The sequence below is a fragment of the Rhamphochromis sp. 'chilingali' genome (genome assembly GCF_963969265.1).
Source record: "Rhamphochromis sp. 'chilingali' genome assembly, chromosome: 3".
Lineage (NCBI taxonomy): Eukaryota > Metazoa > Chordata > Actinopteri > Cichliformes > Cichlidae > Rhamphochromis > Rhamphochromis sp. 'chilingali'.
This window is the reverse complement of record NC_137931.1, coordinates 29,265,868-29,286,138: the sequence shown is the minus strand read 5'-3', so window position 1 is coordinate 29,286,138 and position 20,271 is coordinate 29,265,868. Positions and strand designations below refer to the sequence as shown.

Here is a 20,271-nt window from a genome sequence, read left to right as displayed (position 1 = left end):
AGAGAAAAATAGGGGTTCAGAATGCGCCATCGCCACATGATATATGCAGATTTCAAATAGGTCATGACGTGCTTCATGAGCAGTTTGAAAGGGTGATAGATCTGTGTAAATTAATTTATTTACACAGATCTATCTACAATAGTTTTCATACTACACAGATCTTAATGTAGTTACATTTGTATAGTTTTCCTTCTTTTAATATAGTTAATGATAGCAGCTTTACCTGCATTCTTGGCACATTTTAAGCTTAGCTTAGTATGTAAGCTTAGTATTAGCACAGTCAGAACTTTTGGTGCTGCTAAGGATTTTTTTAAATTATTATGTACAGTTATCCCACTTTTTGTTCTCATCAAAACATGATGATTGAGAAGGTTTATGTTTGCTTTATTTACTGTCTCACTGTGGTTCCTCCTCTGGTTCCATTGTGGGGAAACAGTTTAATTTTAATTTAAAATATTTTTAATGTTATTTTAATCCATGGAGTGAAATTAAAGAATTTTCACTGGGAGCAGAAAGATCTAGACCAGCAGTTCACTGCAGTCAAACCACCTTCCATGTAATTTTGTTTTCTGTACATACTAGGCATTATGTAAACTCAGAGCTCAAACAAAAATAAGCCTCTTCTGGTGGATATGATTTCCACATTAGCAAGTCATTTAATCTGTAATCAGTGAGTTAATAATCATGATGTAAATACTAATATACACCTACACAAACAACTGAACACGTTCAAAGTTCAAAATTAAATAAATATTAAAATATGGAACTGCTCTGGCTAAATGAATGGTACAACACAGAAGAGCTACCTCATCAGGCTAGGACTTCATGTCTATTTACAGGCCAGTAAATATGGACGAAATGTAATAAGAGAAATTACAGAGGGTAAGAAAAAGTATGAAACGCATGAAGAAAGGAAGGTGCAAAAAGACATGCAAATTTACGACACCAGCTGAAATCTAAATTTATCAATAATAACAAAGCAGTCCTACCACTTTATGCAAATTAATATCATCTGGTTCAGTCCCAACTAATGGCCTATAAAATGGCATCTCATTACTAAGGTGTCACAAAAGAAACATTTCATGATGGGTAAAACCTCTCTCAAGACCTTTACAATCTTATTGTTGGAAAGTATACTGATGGCATTGGTTACAGAAGAATTTCTAAAATGCTGGAGCACTGTTGGGGCCATAAATCCAGAAGTGGAAAGAACATCATTTCACTAGAAACTGACTATGAACAGGTGGCTCCCCACAAAATTTCAGACAGAGTGGGGGAAAAAATTTACGGCTACCGTAGTCAGGAAAAACTCCATCTGCTTCAGGTCCCAAAGTGAAACAAACACTGCAGCATCACTGAGAGTCAAAAACTGTCTAAATTCTTTCATCTTTAATAAAATAATCAGCGTTGCTGCTTTACCAGGTGTAACGATTAAGTTTAACATCCAGGCATACATGAAAACAGAATTTATTACATTTGACAGAGTTAGAAGTTAGCAGAAAGTTAGCTCGCTAGCTTCCACCTAAACATGATATTGCATGTTCTGACTGAGAGATTTCTGAAAAATTCAAACGTACAGCTCTGCTATCACTTTCAACATAAATGAAGACAGAAAACTAAACAGTAGTGACGTTTGTAGGGTTACTGAAGTTGGGCTAGCTGGTATATAATGATGCTACGTGATCGCTAGCTACACAGCTATGTTAGCATTACATTAGCACAGTGAAGCTGGAGGATGAGCTCTAACTTTTTTCCACTCGATGAAAGTTAAAGTGAGAGTTTCTGGTGGTTAGGGGCAATCACATAGCAGGATGCTGTAAACGGACCAAACTTCAGTCGGGAGAACAGCTGAGATAATCCAGCCACAATACGAGGTTAGTCATTAATATACTGCACCAACATGGGAATAGAGCAGCTGCGAGAGAATTCAGCATTAATGAATCAATGGTAGGAAAGTGGACGAAGCTTAGGTTTCGGCTTTCCTCATTTTCCAAAAGTGCTTCGTCTCTTTGCGATTACTGTCGCCCGGCATAATTTGCAGATGATGTTGTTTGTAGCCGCTACATTGCTTTCGAGCAAAACAGGCGCAGCTTGATGACGCCATCAACATGCTCTATCGCGGTAGAGCGGTATAGTCAAAATCTCTACCGTTGCCCAAATTTATATTGTTTCAACCGTATACCGTTTACACCGCCCACCCCTATTCAAAGGCCTCGTTTCCAGAACTGACCCTTTCGACTTTGTAAGCGGGCACTAAACATGGGACATTAAAAGGTGGAAAAAAGTTTTATTCTCTGATGAGAAAAAAATTTATCTTGACCTGATGGTTTCCAACGTAACTGGCATGATTAACAGATCCCACCTGAGATGTTTTCTACATGCCATAGTGGAGGGAGCGCCAATGGTCTGAGGTGCTTTTTTTTTTTCTTGAGTGAAACAATGGAGCTTCAGGAGGTGCAGGGGCATCAAACAGCCGCTGGCTATGTCCAGATGTTGCAGAGAGCATTCCTCATGACTGACGGCCCTCGTCTGTGTGTTAACGACTGGGTTTTTCAACAGGACAACGCTACAGTACACAATGCCTGCAGGAGAAGGTTCTTCTTCCAGAAGAATAGCATCACTCTTTTGGACTACCCTGTGTATTCCCCTGATCTAAATCCAACTGAAAACCTTTCGAGATGGATGGCAAGGGAAGTTTATTTAAAAAAAAAAAAAAAAAAAAAGGACAACAGTTCCAGGCAGTAGATGCCCTTTGTGCGGCCTTCTTCACCACTGGAAGAAGTGTTCCCACTCACCTTATGGAAACTCAAGCATGCCGCAATAAATTTTTGAAGTGATCAACAATAACAGTAGAGCTACTCATTACAGAGTTCAAGTTTGGAACTTTGATTTCTTTTTGGGGGGTACGGGTTTTTGGAGGTGTGGTCCTAAACTTTTGATCAGCTATAAATCAGCTTATTTCAGGGTTTTTTTTTCTTTCAATAAATTGCATGCAAAAATTGTTTTGTTTCACTCCCATTTCTTCTTGTTGTATGTTTATGTTGAAGCTCTGCTTGGAACCTTGAGATCCAACCATGCAAAATAAGACTTTTTTTCCCATTTTTCAAGTGGTCTTAACGTTTTGATTGGAATGTATTTTCCAGACACATTGTAGTGACCGTTGTTACTCAACTGTAAAAGGCCTGTTAAACACTATAAGTTAAATCAGATTAAAGTTTATGAATCAGAGCAGGGAGGTGTCCTTTCCAGCTAAACAGAAGGGGAATATAAAGATAATGAAGGTCACAGTCTGAATCAGTCATATTTCATTCAATACAGTGGTGCACTGAAAGATTCAGGATCAGTCCAAATCATCAGGAATTTGATCCAGGTATGGATTGAAGTGTATTTGTGAAAATATTGGACTGTTCCTCTATCAGTGTCTAACAGTACGTGGATGAGAGTGATGTAATGTCCATGTGTCCATGCTGAAAGAGACTGTGCTGGACTGACCTCCCTCCTCCTTTCAGGGTGGAGCCTGCTGGAGTCCAATGGTTGACACCAGGTCTGAGGAAGTGTAAGTGTCTTTTTAATGTGATTCATGAAAACAAAGCAGTACACATTCAACCTCTTCAAACTGTCACATCACTCATTCACATCTCTGATGTCAGAAGTCATCATGAAAGTGTCAATCAATAAACAGATGATGGATCAATAACTGCAGCTGGATTGTGTTTGTTCTCTCCATCAGATTCCTGTCAACTCATAATCGACACAAACACCGTAAACAGAAAACTCCAACTGTCTGAAAACAACAGGAAGGTGACAGGTGTGGACAAAGTTCATTCATATCCGGATCATCCAGACAGATTTGATATCCGCCCAGAGTTGCTGTGTAAAAATGGTTTGACTGGTCGCTATTACTGGGAGGTTGACTGGAGAGGAAACGTTCATATATCAGTGAGTTACAGAGGAATTGGAAGGAAAGGAGACAGTACAGATTGTTTGTTTGGATTTAATGAGCAGTCCTGGAGTCTGAGGTGCTCTGATGATGGTCCTCGTCATATCTGGCATAATAACAAATCAAAGTCCATCTCCTCCTCCCCTTCCGTCTCTAACAGAGTAGCAGTGTATGTGGACTGGCCTGCTGGCACTCTGTCCTACTACATAGTCTCCTCTCACACTCTGATCCACCTCCACACCTTCAACACCACATTCACTGAACCTCTTTATCCTGGTTTTTATGTTTGGCCTGGTGCTTCAGTGTCTTTTTGCCAAGTTGAGTGTAAAGAGTGTCCCCCTGTTAGAGAAACACTCTGACTGTTGAACAGATAGTTCAGTCTGTACATGTCTGTCTCTTTTACTCAGAAACATGTTTTCAGATTCACGGATTCAATCAGTTGATGTTTTAAACTGTTCTAAATGATTCCTTGTAAACTTTTTCCTCCTCAGTCCTTTAAAGATGGAAGCTACGATTATGTTGTTTTTCTGTCTTTATCAACTCAAAGCTTTACAGTGAATATTAGTACAATGTTTGTTCCTGAAGCTTAGTTTACAACCAGCTCCTCTGCATTTTCAACAAGTCTGAGCTCGTGAAAATGTTTGATTTCTCTTTCTTAGTGTGATTTTTCCACACTGTCCACGTGCTCTTACTGTTTCAATCATTTTTGAAAATGTTTCAGACATAAGGGGAAAGTATTGGCTAAGTAATTTTTAATGGGGTTTTGACCATAATATGTTTGTATTAAGTGGCATGCATTATAATAACACATTGCAAAGACTGCATTAACTTATTGAAACTAGTCTTGCCTTTTTCTCAAAGACATATCAAGGTAGAATTTGGTACACTATGTAGGTAACGGCTTTATTATAATATTTATATAAATATATAAATATGCCTGTATAGAATTGGATATGTTGTGTATCTGTTTAGTTTGTGATAGTTTTCAAGTTTGATACAAAGTTCAAAGTTCTGGTGGTGAATCTGGTGTAATTTGGTGATAGACATTAGGTTTTTTGGGGGTGGGGGGGTTGTAATAAAACATTGCATCAAAAATGAAGAGGAATTGATGACAGACGTTTTTTTTCCCATAAAGGAAAGTTTCCTCTCTAAAGAGCCTTTTAAGCTACCTTCTGCCTGTACAGATCACTGAGTTTACCAAGTGATATTTGATGTAATTCCTGTTTTTGATGATTTCATTAATCTCTATCATATGTTGCTGTTTGATTTTGAATCCAAGCTTTTTGAAAATACCAGTTTATAGCGGTCTCTATTGCAGCAACAGCAGAACAGAGTGGTTTGAAGGGTACAGTCCCAGATCTGACTAAACATTCCTGTAGTGGGTCTTACTTACGTTTGTGTTGACGATTCATTTTACACTATGTATGAATTCAAAGATCTATATTTGAATTGAATTTATTCAGCTTTTTTGACAGACGGCCATACTGAGACCTGGGACGCCATCTAGTTTTCACTGAAAGATGAAAAGGTTCAAACAGCTTACAGTTTAATCACATGAGTTTAGTTCGATTGCTTTGACTTAAACCCTGACACATTTGATTCATCAGAATGAAATACTGAGACCGAATCATTTTGACGCTAATAGCCCCTTGTCAATTACCTAGTTGGATTGACTCTGCACAGTCGCCACAATTTTCACAGTTTTCCATTAGGATCTTGTACCTTGTGAAAGATCCACAACAGACCCGTCCACATACTCCTGCTTTTGAGCATACTTTCAGTAACTGCAGTCGCTGTTACACAAAACTCGGCTATAGCTCTGCATCTCACGGCCGGGCACATACCAACAACCACCCCAGGACCTAATTCAGACTTTTTATGGTGGTGAGGCATTATTGTGGACGTCCGTCCAAGTGCGTCTGCCTCCCTCACAGGTGTGACTCAGACCATGCCCCTCCACATACCTGGTGCGAGGTACTTTTTTTTTTTTTTTTTTTTAAGACCGAGAAGGTACTGAAATGTGACATTGTCAGACTGCATGCCACCGAATGGCTGGTCAGTAGCATCACTGGATAAGTCATGAAAGCAATTCATTCACAAAAATCAAAACAAACATTTTTGAAACCTGGCAACAAGGGAAATGTCTACAAAAATTATGCATATTAATTACGTTGCAGGACCCTCTGATGCGCAGAGGATGTAGAGACTTTAATGCTCATAGCACACTCTGGGGAGAAGAAAGTGTGTTTCAGCAAATACTTTTTCCTCCCTCTGATTGCATACATGCGGCTGTTTCAGCTGCTCAGTAATTTAGTAATTCAGACTCATGTCTAAAATCTATGTCTGTGAAGGTTCTCAGTCATCCAGGTCATCGTAGTCAAAGGAGCTTGCAAAGAAAAGCGTCTGAACTCCTTTAAGTTACTTGAAGACGTTTCACCTCTCACCCGAGAAGCTTCTTCAGTTCTAAGGTCAAATGGTGGAGAGTCCCAGATATAAACCTAGTGGGAGTACCCCCCACAGAGGGACAAAAGGACCCCCTGATGATCCTCTAATCGCCTGAGCCAAGGTGTAAAACTGGGTGTGGGTCCCAATCAGCCAGAGTTTCGGGTGAGTTCATTGTGAAACCTGGCCGCACCTTATCATGCGAATTCCTGAGGTCAGATGGCCCAGGATGTGGGTGGGCATTAAGGCGTCTGGGGAGGGAACTCAAAACTGGATTATAGATGGCAGAGAGTTGGTGTCGTAAACCACCGCCTCTGTTCAAAGATGGTCGCTCACAGTGGACATAGATGGCTCCTTTCACTCCTCTTTCAAAGTCTAAAATCTAGTCAGAAAACACTGCTGTGGTTGTTGTGATCAGCACACAAGGTTTCAGCTGTTTTGGGGCTTCTCACCAGCTTTGGAAAAAAAAAACCTCAGACATTGGAAGTGTTTGGTTCACTTGCAGCTTTCTGGGAGTAGGTGTCATCAGGTTTGTTCTACACACTGTCAAACAAAGCTGCCGTGACTTTAACATTGATGGTCTTCACAGGCCACAGCTACAATAATAATGATGGGGTATTATTTTCTTTTATACATATGTGTTTCTGCTTGGGATAAATAGAATTGCTAGGATCAAAAACATTCATTCAGTAATTTCAAGGCTCAGCCCAGATGACTCTAGTTGATACATCTGGGTATCCTGGTTGCTCCCTGCCTAGAAGCAGCAGGTAAGCCACCTGTCCAAACTGGATGTGTGTTTAAAGTCAGCTGTGTATAGATGTATAATATTCATTACAAAGACAATTTGACTGTCTGAAAGAAACTGAGGACAATTATAGATCCTAAGGCCCATTCAGAGTCTCCTTAACATCAAATCCAACTTCGTGTTTATCTTTCATCAAAGCAGGAAGCTTAGTTCAGGAAATCCATTTATTATTGTCCTGCTTGAAGTCCCAATGAGGAAAGCAACACTTATTATGATGTTGATGGGCGAACGTGGCTCAAGAGTTGGGAGTTCGCCTTGTAATCGGAAGGTTGCCGGTTTGAGCCCCAGCTTGGACAGTCTCGGTCATTGTGTCCTTGGGCAAGACACTTCACCCGTTGCCTACTGGTGGTGGTCAGAGGGCCCGGTGGCGCCAGTGTCCGGCAGCCTCGCCTCTGTCAGTGCGCCCCAGGGTGGCTGTGGCTACAATGTAGCTTGCCATCACCAGTGTGTGAATGTGTGTGTGTGAATGGGTGGATGACTGGATATGTAAAGCGCTTTGGGGTCCTTAGGGATTAGTAAAGCGCTATATAAATACAGGCCATTGATTATTATTAGCAGAAAGGAAGAGCCTATCATTCCTCAGAGTCATGTTTATCATCACATTATCATTAAAGGCCCAAACCATAAAAACATATTTATCAGTATTCTAAACATTTGTTTCACAGCAAAATTAAAGAGCTTTTTACACATTTCACTTTTCATCTGCTCTTTCAAATCAAAAAGTTCACAGAGTCAAATTTAGTTTAAAAGTCAAAAAAATCCCAAATTTCAATCTTAATGAATGAAACAACTTTAATAAAGTAAATCAGCTGTTTTTTGCTTTATACTCTTACTTGTTGTGTTAAAGGCTGTAGCTTCATCTCTTATGGATGACTCGGTTTCCATGGAGAATGATGAGATGAGGCTCCGCCCAGCGATGGTTTGGACGGCGTCCTCGAAACCTGACGTGGAGACGTTTCCACAGACTTCATTCAATTTTATCATTTTAAAAGATTTTGGGAAAAAAAGTGAAGAACAAAGTGTTACAGATTTATAACAGTGTTACAAGTACAGATAATGAACTTTACTAAACGAACAAATGCACGATTGTGTCCAAATAGAAAGCATACAATTAAAGAAGGAAAGGAAAAAGGAAGTAAAATGAGGAGATGAGACAGAGAGAGGGAGGAAGGAAAGGAGAGAATAGGAAGAAAGGGAGCACAGAGCTCTGCTGCTATTCTACAGTAGAATATGACAGGAAGCTGGAAAGACTCACAGGAAGTCTTCCTGTACAACTCCTCCATCTAATGCACAGTACACACAGCAGTAGTTGCACCCTCTTTGTGGGATTCTGGATATTTACCACTGAGCTATTTATATAAATTAGAACTATTGCTTATATTTTATAACTTTACTATATTGTATTATTTCATTTAGTTCAGTCTGTTACTGTTCTTATTGTCTTGGAGGAACTGTAACCACATAATTTCTGTGTTCTAATTCCAAAAATTTGACAAAAAAGAAATTTTCCTGCAAACATCCATGCTACAAGCTATAACACAGCCAAAATGATAGCTAAATCAAAAAAAAAAACAAAAAACTAAAAGATGTACAAAAGGTAAGGGTTAATTGGATCCAGTTTATCTTGTTAAATTTCTCAATAGTGAAGCAAGATGAGATGATAAGGAAGATGAGGGGTTTTTGGTGCGTATTAGGGGTGGGGTGAGCATGATCACTGCTTGCCTTTCTGTAGAAGTCGCCACACACCACTGCTGTGATGTTGGTCTGTGGACGCCTCTCTGTGTTTTCCGCCCTGCTCAAGGTTTACTCTCACCTTCCTGAACTTCCTGTTTGTTGTGACTGATGCTGATCAACTCTGTGTGAAACTCCATGTGAAGGTAATGGAAGCAGCTTGTAATGTTTTCCTGGCTAACATCAGCTTTGTGCAGCTTAGTTCCAGCACAAATCTGCCACTCCATAGTTCACAGTAATGGACTTAGAGCTCGACCAATGACCAGTGTTGGACCAACCGTTAAACACTTTTCCTCCTGTTAGTGTTTATGAGTATGTGTGTGTTAAAATTAAATCTGTCTAAGCAGGTGTAAGTGATTATTTTCTCTGTAGACTATCTTTAACCTGTATATAAGAGATGATTGAAGACAGTGTTCATGTTTTTACTTCTATTTAGAATTTTCAAGTTGAGTGTTTTGTCTACTTCTTCTGGAAGTTTCAGCTGCTGTTTACAGGCAGGTTTATAGAATTCAAAGGAAAAAAGGCTCCGTGATGAGTCAGTTTGAATGTTTTCAGCGATCAGCTGTAGAAAAATAACAGTGATGACTTCTTCAGTTCTCAGTAGAGGGTGGAGTTTGTGGTTCAGCATGTAGGTCAGTTTGCAGATGAAGGCAGCAGCTTTGTAGGCCAGCAGTTTTATTTTTTGACTGATTTCATATTTATTTTTTTAAACCTGTCTTGTCCAGTAGTTGTAGCAAGCAGACATATGGTCTTATCTAGCCTTAATAACAATATCCCAAAGGGATCAAGGCCCAGTGTGCCCTAGACCCACACCTGACCAAGCGCACACACTCAAACAAAAACCCCTAGAATTTCTACCCCACCCTCTGAAGTGTGTATGGACAGGTGCCCTCCAATAACAAGCCATGACCAGTGATGCAGTTAACCCAGGCACCAGTTGAAAAAATTGTAATGCAATGTAGAAATTCTTGATGATGATTTCTATAGTCTAGAAGCCATCATCAAGAATTTCTTGATGCTACTTACAGATAAGCAGATGTGTTTTCAGTGGCTGAAAACATATGTTTATCCATGAGCAGCTAAACTAAATAAAGGCTGAAATTCTGTTGTTGTTGTTTTTTTTAAATTATTATTATGAAATGTACAACATACAGAATAGAGCAGGATAGATTAGGAAACTTGCAGACAAGACAGTTGGTAAAAAAAAATACAAGTATGATTGTGACTGTGTGTAGTGAGGGTGTTAATTTCTATTCAGTCCAAAGCAACATTAATTCAGTATTATCACCATCATCACCAATGATCATAATAATGACAATAATGATAGCAATAACTGTGTCCAGTGACCAACTATGAACAGTAATAGTAATCACAATTATAACAATAAAACCATTATAAGAAGAGTAAAGAGAATAACTCATGCGTCACCCGAGGGTTTGCTGGGGAAGGTCATCAGTAATAATGTTCTATGGTTAGTTTTTTTTTTTCCTTCCTCTCTTCCCTTTTCCTTTTTCCCTTTTCCTCATTGGCCCTTCTTCGTTTTCTCCCTCCCCTAGCCAATAAACTGTTGGCAAAATGTTTCTTGTTTTCAGAGCTAAATAGAGGTGAGAGGATGAGATAATAAGGATTAAATATAATGCTGAATAACTAAATGCTGCTAGTATGTGATGTAACTCCCAGCAGTATCACATCATTTCTTTACTTTGACCTTCAACACTAGTTTGCTTAGCTAGCAGAACAGCCAGCAGTTAGAATATGAACTCTGTAAGCAGTCAGCTTGGCCCTGGGCATTGTTACTAAAATAAAGCTGCTCTTCTACAGCCATGTTTGACCTGCTTACTTGTAGGACTACAGTAATGGAGGGATTTGGAGGCTGAAGTCGGCTCTGTGAACTGTAATGGTGAACTGATGAAAGCTGTGTCTCAGATGGAGTGCAGGTTAGTCCAACACATCAGACATGACCTGTGCAGTTCTCAGTTGTTGTGCACATGAATGATTTGTGTTTCGTCTGCAGGTGATGGTAGAAGTGTGTGTGAGCTGATGTGGATGTGAATTCAGCAGCATGGATCAGTGTGAGGACAGAGAGGAGGGAGTCCCTCCCTCTAAAACCACTCTGTGTGGGGAACATGAGAGCCAGACCAAAGATCAGAGGTGAGATGACCATCTCTAACTGTCCATGACTCTTCTTCATGTCACAGCTCAGCACTCACATCACTGCTCCATCATTATTCACAGGAACCAACCTGGACCTCCACCCAGCTGCGTGTCCTTAAAGAGTGACAAAGTGAAGGATATCATCAAGAAATTTGAACCAACACGACCATTTCAGAAAAAGTAAGTTAATGTCAGTATTAACATGTCTTGTATTTACATCACATCTAAACTGTGTCTATACCTTGGCTATATATATTTTTGTTATTTTGTATTTTTCTTTTTATATTTTTTTATTTTTTATATATATTTTTTAGGATCCATCAGAAACTCAAACCTGAACCCAGCTGTGTGTCCTTACAGAGTGCCCAAGTGAAAAAGCTAATTAATACATTGGAACAAAGAGAGCCAAGTGGGAAAAGGTTTGCTAATGTCGATAATATCAGTAATATGTGATTAACCTTTTATTGAAGATCTGAACTTTTTTAGCAACCATCAGAGACTCAAACATGAACCTGAACTCACCTGTGTGTCTCTCAAGAGTGACGCGTCAAAGGGTGATAGTTGTTCTCCTGCAGACAAGTGTGTGTAAATGTTGTTGGTCAGTCAGTGTTTGTGAATAAATCCTCCATCAGGTTTAATATCAGCTCAGCTCTTTTTCATGCACGTTTCCATGATCATATGTGAAGCGGTGTGTGTTCGAGTGTTTCCACAAACACAGCAGTCAGAGTGTAAAGAATGGATGTTATAGGAGATGTTTCTGTAGTGAAGAGGCTGAGCATCTGTAGGACTCCAGCTGCTCCAGCAGGTGTCTCCTTTGTGCTTTGCTTCAAACAAAGTGTAGGGAGGAACTTCCACTCAGGTCTTTCAGGTTTTGCTGGATGTCAGAGGACAAACAGTTGTGCACTGTTGTAGCATAAGTGCATCAGTTCAGGGTCTGTGTGTCAAGTTTTGCCCAGACGGCAGAATGACAGGACCCAATCGCAGAACTCTTCTAAACAGTAAGGAGAAGAGACGGGAAGTTGGGATGGAGGGAAAACAAAAACAAACTGGCTGGTCATGCTAGTGAGGACAGGGGAACGATGACACTGTGTGTGCAGCTGTCAGTGGTTCTAAGTTGAAGCTTGGCTGATACCCTTGTCCTCCAAGGACCAGAGTTATGATATCATCATGTTGTTGGTAATTTAAAATATATTTTAACTGTAATTATTATGAATTCCTCCTTAGTACCACATTTCTGATTCTAGAGCAGATTTAGAAACCTCTTTTAAACCAGTGTCTAAATCTTGATTAAAAACTAATTAGCGTGCTTATCTTTTTCTGCTGGAGTCTTGTACTTTTATTTTATTTATTTGACTTAATTTTTTCATTCATATTTCTATTTTTTAATAAGTGGTAAATGGCCTGTATTTGTATAGTGCTTTACTAGTCCCTAAGGATCCCAAAGCGCTTTACACATCCAGTCATCCACCCATTCACACACACATTCACACACTTAAGTGATATGATTTGTAGAAATGTCAGTTGATTTTAAGTTGTTTTCTAAAGATTGTGAGCCCTCTTTGTTTTCTGTTGAAAGTTTAATTCGATAAGTATCTCTTTAATTTATATATTAACAGCATTGTTAGAGTTGAAGTTGCATTAGGTAAAATATACATGACAACTAGAGGGCACTGTGAAGTATACTAAAAGCTAAAAACGTAGATGTGATGAGACATGTTTTATGTTTTACAGGTCAGAGATGGAGAAGGCCTTACCAGTGCAGCTACTGGAAATGCTGAAGAAAATGGGAGAGGAGGAGCTGAAGCTTTTCCACTTTTACCTGCAGTATGAACCTGGAGATGACTTCCCCAAACTCTATAAGTACCAGCTGGAGAACGCAGACAGACTGAAAACAGTAGAAGTGATGGTGCAGGCATATTCAGACCGTGTGATGCAGGGGGCGAGGTTGATTTTAGAGAAGATGAATGAAGGTAAGTCAGAGGAAAAAGACACATTAAACATTTAGTACGGTATGCAGATATGACATTGTCACAGTTTATTTTATGAAATGTATCAAAATATTATAGTCTGACTTGTTATATTTATATATTTCTGATGCCACGCAGGTTGTCATTTTTAAAAAGACCAGTTTACGATTCAAAGTGCACTTTCCCTAACAGGAAGTCCCCCAGCCCAGGAAGCTTCAACAGTTTCATCAGAAGGTAAGAATACATTAGTTTGTCTCAGTAGATAATAATAAAGCAGAAACACACGAAGCCTGAGCTGAACAATGAGAGCTTTGATTGTTTCCATGTGGTGTCTCTGTAGCCTCACTGTAGCTCTGCTGTATGACTGTAAGCTTGAGCTCTAATGAATGAACAGTTGGCTGGTTTAATAATCTCTAACTTTATTTCACTGGGTGTAACAGCAAACAACATTAAAAGGGAGGGTTACAGAGCTTTAGATGAGATGTGAGGATGGTTCATAGCAGATTAGAAAAAAAATCTAGAAAAGCATCTAACATATTTGGAATCTGAAATAGTCTTACAAGCCATACTTTTAGAAAATTGTACAATGACTTTATAAAACATTCAAACATTTACTCTTTATGTTTTCAAATTACTTTTAATTTTAAACCAGAGATTTTAGAAATAAGTAAATATGTAAAATTATATAACAAAAGACTTAAAGACATATTTTAACACTGTGCTGTCCATTATGCTATTTGTTTAAAATTATCAAAGCAAATAACAACCCCCCAAAATGTTGAAGATGAGGTCTTTCTAAAACCTGATTCGGAATCAGAAACTTTATTAATTCCAGATGGAAATTGAGTTGTCACAGCAGCAAATACACAAAAACAACATGCACTCCTATAAAATGAGTGTAGAAACAGAGTTATGATAGATGAATATTAAGATAAATAGATAAATATAAAGATAAAGGTATAAATATAAATATACAATGAATATAAAAGGACAAGTATGTGTGGAAATATATCTTGTGGTGTATGAAGGAAACGGTTTCCAGGGCCTAATCCGTGGATCGACTTCCTTCGAGGCGTGGACGTCTATCAGCAGAGAATGTACCTTCACCTATCAGCAGAGAATGTCCCTTAGTCTGTAACACAGTCAAATATATTCTCAAGTAATATTCAAGCATGCCATTCAGCGTGTTAGTATGAGCTCGGGAGCAGCTTGGGAGAACAAGAAAACAGAGACTGCTTTAGATTGTCTTCCCAAAGTGACTCAACTTTATTCACAAGTACAACAGTTTATATAGAGGGTAAAATTCATGAGACAGCAGATTATCAGTTTAAACCAGTACAGACCAAGATAAGGGAGCGTCTTCCTGCCCTTGGGTGAAGAAGCATCCTTTGTGTAGTTTATTAGTTCAGCTACAATTGTGATTATCTCAGCGACATATTTTCAAGGCACAAAACAAAGAGTTCTTTCATTAGTGAAAACTGAAACAAACCATTTGGCCTTCAACAGGCGTCTAAAAGATTAAGAAACTAATGTAGCTGAGGGAGTGATCTCTGTGGTATTTCAACCTTGTACCAGCCTGTGATTCTCACACATCAATTCTTGGGTCAAAGAGAAAAATAACTAAAACAAAGGGGCCTTATTGAATGACAGAGTTTTCCTGCATAATGTCACTATAAAACAATATCCAGTAAATGCTACCATGGTACTAAAATACCTAACAGTGTACAAAAGTGACAGGCTGCATTGAGGTGTAATTAATTCTGTTCCACATGTGTGGACCTGACCCAAGTGGATGAATTAAAGATTCTGATAGCAGCAGAAGGAACAATTTCCTGTAACGTTCCGTCAGACAGCGAGGTTGAAGGAACCTGTTGCTGAAATTTCTCTTCAGATTATCCAGTGTGTTATGGAAGGGATGGGACTTATTGTCCATGATTGCCAGCAATTTTTCCAGCATTCTATAACTGATCACCTCATCCAGGGTGGCAATCTTCATGCCAACAACAGACTCAACCTTCCTGATGAGTTTGTTCAGTCTATTTGCATCCTTTGCTTGGGTGCCTGCACGCCATCGCAAAGAAGATGGTGTTCGCAATAACAGACTGATAAAACATATAGAGCAGCCTGCTGTATACACTGAAGGATCTGAGCCTTTGTAGAAAGTAAAGCCAGCTCTGACCACTGGCAGACCACTCCAGCCTGTGATCCAATTGATCACATTGCTGATTGGCTGAGGAGAAAAAGTATTCATGGTATACCAATAGCATGACCAATTTACGGTGACATAGCAACAAGATGTTATGTCCACCCAAGACAACCCCAATTCTAATTTTTTGTGTAAAAAGTGTGGACTTCAAACTATATGCCTGTTTTTAAATTGTGTTGATAGGCCACGAAAAACCAGAGTTATGATAAAAAATGCAATGTTTTTTTCCTGAATACTATTGTTGTTTATGTTTACTGCGGGAAGAAATGGTAAAAACTGCATTTTCTAAGGAAAGCCCTCAAAAGCACTCTCCGCTTGTGAGCAAAAACAAAAACCAAAAAACCCCCCCACCCTTTCCTATTGGTGGAAAAATGTACCATGTCGACCAATCAAAAAATGATATGGCAGCATGGCATTTAGTAGAGGTGGGAATCACCATACATCCCACGATACGATATTATCACAATACTTAACGCACGATATGATATTATTGCAATTTTTTAAAATATTTTGCGATATTCAGATTCTGTACATAAAGGTAAACTTTATCAATATTCATTTTATCTAATATCAAAGTCTCACACTCAGTCTTTCTCTCATTTCAGTCAGTTTTATTGTTGACAAACTGAACGGCTTGTATTATAGTCTAGTCCAACTTAACTGAATGCAACCATCTGGTACAATTATAGCTATTCTGAACTATGCAACTTATGAAAACTATGCAGCCCATTCAGCAACTGAATAATTTGAAAGTAAATTAAAACAAAATATAATTTTACATTAAATAAAAAAGTTTTAAACTTAATTAAAATAAAACATGTCTTAAATTAAAATAAGTAAACTGTCATGTTTATTGCTGCCAAAAAAAAAGTTAAACACATTTGGACAGTGAAGGAATGTCAGGATTCTTGCTCAGAAAAAGGAGCTGATCAACATACTCTGAAGTCAGAGCATGTTCCAGTCCACAAAAACCTTTTTTGCAACAAAATATCGATTTCTGCTGTCCCTGTATCGATACATTATTAGCAAACAAAATATCACGATACTACACAGTATTGATTTTTTCCCCCACCCCTAGCATTTAGGTGTTTAGGAGTGATGGCAGCGAGAAAGCGAAAAAGCGAGAGAGAGAGAGAGAGAGAGAGAGAGAGAGAATTTTGAGATGTGGGAGATTTGTGACAAGTCTAAAGTTGGTGTGTTGTGTTGTGTAGTTAGTGTGTAGTGTAGTCAATAAGAGTTTTTTTGTGTGTCAGAACAATGAGGAGAGTGCTGAATGTCACAGTTGCTGGCAAAAAGACACCAAAGGCAAATTAGAGTGTAAACGCTGTCTCCAGGTGGAAAACAGGATGAGTGATACACCTCCTGCTGTCAGGCCTGCAGGTATCAGGCTTGTGATGTTCTCCTTTATCTTATAGTGGAATGAAATAATTTTTGGAATTGCATAAATAATTTGTGTGGCATCTTATTTGACGAGAACACCTGATTGTTCTGTAAATAGTTTGAAATGTTTATATAATAAAAACCCATATTTCCTGCATTTTTAGATAAATAGCTGCATATAACTTTGTTGTTTTCAGTTACTTTTTTGAAGAAGTAACTAGTTACTATAGTTAATTACTTTTTCAAAGTAACTTGCACAACAATCGTCATTATATACTGTATTTTGCAGACAAAAAGTTACAGGACTCACTCACAGACGACAGTCGGACAATCTCACCCAGTGCACAGCAGGAGCTTCACACAGACTCATACTCATAATACAAGTCAGAGCTTTATGTGTGTTTTTGAAATTTTTGTTCAATTTATCTTTGCTTCCAATAGTGTTAACATACTACACAGGTCATGAACAATTTTTTTTTAAATTTTCATTATAAGTGTGCTAAAGTACCTAATTAAAAGTATTCTAACAGAAATGTAAATGCTGTAATTTTATTCTTTTAATAAACCATGTAACTTGGATGGATGCAATGGACGTGGCCACAGTGCACACGTCTGATGTTGCTCACAGTGGTCCAAGGGAACACTCAGGTAGTTTGTGTGTTTGCTCAGACACATTAAAATTTAGAGGGAACATCGCTAATAGGATGTGACTATTTCGATATCAGTCCCACCAATGCAGACAGGGGAGGGTCAGGAGCCGTTTCTGCCAAATTCCACCACGAGCTCCTTTGATTTGGACACATTCAACTGCAGGTGGTTCACCTCACACCACCTCACAAAGCGATCAATCGGTCTTCTGTACTCCTCTTCCCATCCCATCTCCACACTTCCAATAATGGCTGTGTCATCAGAGAATTTCTGGAGGAGACAAGTTTCTGTGATCTACTTGAAGTTGGTCATATAGATGGTGAAGAGGAAAGGGATAAGAGTTCCCTGGGGTGCTCCGATGTTGTTCTTCAGATTCTCTGACACACAGCTCTGCCGTCTTACAAACTGCGGCCTGCCTGTCAGGTAGTGCTGATCAACTGGACCAGTGGAGCCTCCACTTACATGTCTTCCAACTTTTCCCTCAACAGCCTGGGCCGGACTGTGTTAACCCTTTAAGACCTACCATAGAACCAAGTCCGCCAGAGCTCATATTATATTTTTACATGCTGTAGTGCCATTTTTGGGAGCATTTCAAGTTGCTATACATCAATACAACCATTCTAGCCCAAATTTTAATAATATGTATGCATTAACTGCATAGTAATTACATAAATTTCAAAAAAGTGCAATAAAGTACAAAAAACTTGAAAATCGTTTTTGTCTTTTTAACATATATTTCTAGTTAGAGAAATTTAAGAGGCTTATCCCTCAAAACTGCAAATACAAAAGAGTTGCACAAAGTAGTCTCCCATCACAGGAAATTTATTTTGAGTGTCTTTATATTTTTATTTTTGAAATACACCAATTTTTATACACTGCAGGAAAAATGAAAATAAATATTATGATGCAAATTTGCAAAAAAATAGTTTATTTTGATGAATATGCTATTTCCAGCAGTGCAATTTGAGTCCTAAACATCCCAGAAATGATACAGAAAGTCATGAAGTCAAACATAACTTTTAAAAACACCAGTATAGGCTCATTAGGCCCTGAAGGCAAAAAACTACATTTCCGCAAAATGACGTCACTTCCAGTTTCGGGCAGGTCATGGCGGACATGTAATAGTTCGCGCTGATGGACATAGGAAGTGTTACGAACAGCTGATCGGATCGGCAAAGCGTGTTTCTGGAATATTATGTTTTTGTTGCTGCATGTGCTTTTTATGCAGTTTTTGCAAAACTATATGTGGAAGGAAACTGTGACCTAGGACAAGCTGATGGCATAAGATGTAAGTACAACTCCTCTGGTTTCATATGCAAAAAAAATTATTGCGCTAGCTTACGTGGTTGCAGATCTACCGGGATTTAAAAATAGTTACGCAAAACAGAGCGCGCCCTTTCTGACCGGTTTTAAGGGTTAAAGACGCTAGAGAAGTCGAAGAACATTATCCGAACTGTGGTGGTCGTATCACTGTATCACTGCATTGCCCACTCCCAAGTGGGGCTGGTATGCAGTGTTGGGAAGGTTACTTTTAAAATTTATTCCATTACAGAATACACAATACATGCCCCAAAATGTATTCTGTAACGTATTCCGTTACGTTACTCAATGACAGTAACGTATTCTGAATACTTTGGATTGCTTAATATATTCCATCCATCCATCCATCTTCATCCGCTTTATCCGGGGCCGGGTTGCGGGGGCAGCAGCCTAAGCAAAGAGGCCCAGACCTCCCTCTCCCCAGCCACCTCCTCCAGCTTATCCGGGGGAATACCAAGGCGTTCCCAGGCCAGCCGAGAGATATAATCTCTCCAGCGTGTCCTGGGTCTGCCCCGGGGCCTCCTCCCGGTGGGACATGCCTGGAACACCTCAACCAGGAGGCGCCCAGGGGGCATCCTTGTCAGATGCCCGAACCACCTCAGCTGGCTCCTTTCGATGTGGAGCAGCAGCTGCTCTACTCTGAGCCCCTCCCGGATGGCTGAACTTCTCACCCTATCTCTAAGGGAGAGGCCAGCCACCCTTCGGAGGAAGCTCATTTCTGCCGCTTGTATCCGCGATCTCGTTCTTTCGGTCACTACCCACAGCTCGTGGCCATAGGTGAGGGTAGGGACGTAGATCGACCGGTAAATTGAGAGCTTCGCTTTTACACTCAGCTCCCTCTTCACCACGACGGACCGGTGCAGCGTCTGCATTACTGCAGCTGCAGCCCCAATCCGTCTGTCGATCTCCGGCTCCCTTCTCCCATCACTCGCGAACAAGACCCCGAGATACTTGAACTCCTCCACTTGGGGCAGGAACTCATCCCCGACCCGGAGTGGGCACTCCACCCTTTTCCGGCTGAGAACCATGGCCTCAGATTTGGAGGTGCTGATCCTCATTCCCGCTGCTTCACACTCGGCTGCGAACCGTTCCAGTGCGAGCTGGAGGCCCTCACCCGATGAAGCCAACAGAACCACATCATCTGCAAAAATCAGAGATGAGATTCTGAGGCCACCAAAGCGAAAGTCCATAAAAATTATGATATATATTATCATGCTTTTTACAACAACGTGAATGTACTATTGCTGTGTGATTTATTACTATTACTGAAGGTCCTCGTCTCCAAACTGTAGTAAAGGGACCTCTGACTAATACGGCGGGGTCCCTGTCGGCTCGTAGCCGAAAAATAGCTTTACTTTGTTGTGTGGGTCAACTTTTCTTACGAGAGACAGAGAGAGGCGTTGAAAGACTGCTCCAACGGAACTTATTGTTTTCGGAGGAAAACAGGAACACGGTGTACAGTCGAGTCTTAATAGCTTACTTACAACTGGGCTCGTCAGGCACTCTTCTTGGCTGAAGTGGTTATTATTATATTTACATGACAACTCGTACCTTTCCACTCCCCTTTTTCTCCCTCCTCGCTTACAGACCCATAACGTGTATGGCAGTCCATTCTCCCTGCAACACGGACTACACTGCCCATGATGCTACATTCTTTAGAGCTATGCTTGTAGCATTC

General features: G+C 39.7%; 2 protein-coding genes across 3 annotated transcripts in view; both read left to right on the top strand.

Annotated features, from left to right (window-relative positions):
* The window catches only part of LOC308394517 (NLR family CARD domain-containing protein 3-like), a 44,948-nt gene extending 39,707 nt beyond the window's left edge, over positions 1-5,241 (top strand). For both annotated transcript variants that reach the window (XM_080878873.1, XM_080878872.1), the window contains exons 9-10: positions 3,510-3,556; positions 3,731-5,241. In XM_080878873.1, the coding sequence (XP_080734999.1) occupies positions 3,510-3,556; positions 3,731-4,299 (616 nt within the window). In that variant the 3' untranslated portion in view covers positions 4,300-5,241. The remainder of the gene's footprint in view (positions 1-3,509; positions 3,557-3,730) is intronic.
* Positions 5,242-10,532: 5,291 nt separating this feature from the next.
* Positions 10,533-20,271, top strand: part of LOC308394519 (uncharacterized protein) — a 42,698-nt gene continuing 32,959 nt past the window's right edge. The window contains exons 1-6 of the mRNA XM_080878875.1: positions 10,533-10,855; positions 10,933-11,069; positions 11,154-11,252; positions 11,387-11,491; positions 12,804-13,042; positions 13,232-13,273. Of these exons, the coding sequence (XP_080735001.1) occupies positions 10,981-11,069; positions 11,154-11,252; positions 11,387-11,491; positions 12,804-13,042; positions 13,232-13,273 (574 nt within the window). The 5' untranslated portion in view covers positions 10,533-10,855; positions 10,933-10,980. The remainder of the gene's footprint in view (positions 10,856-10,932; positions 11,070-11,153; positions 11,253-11,386; positions 11,492-12,803; positions 13,043-13,231; positions 13,274-20,271) is intronic.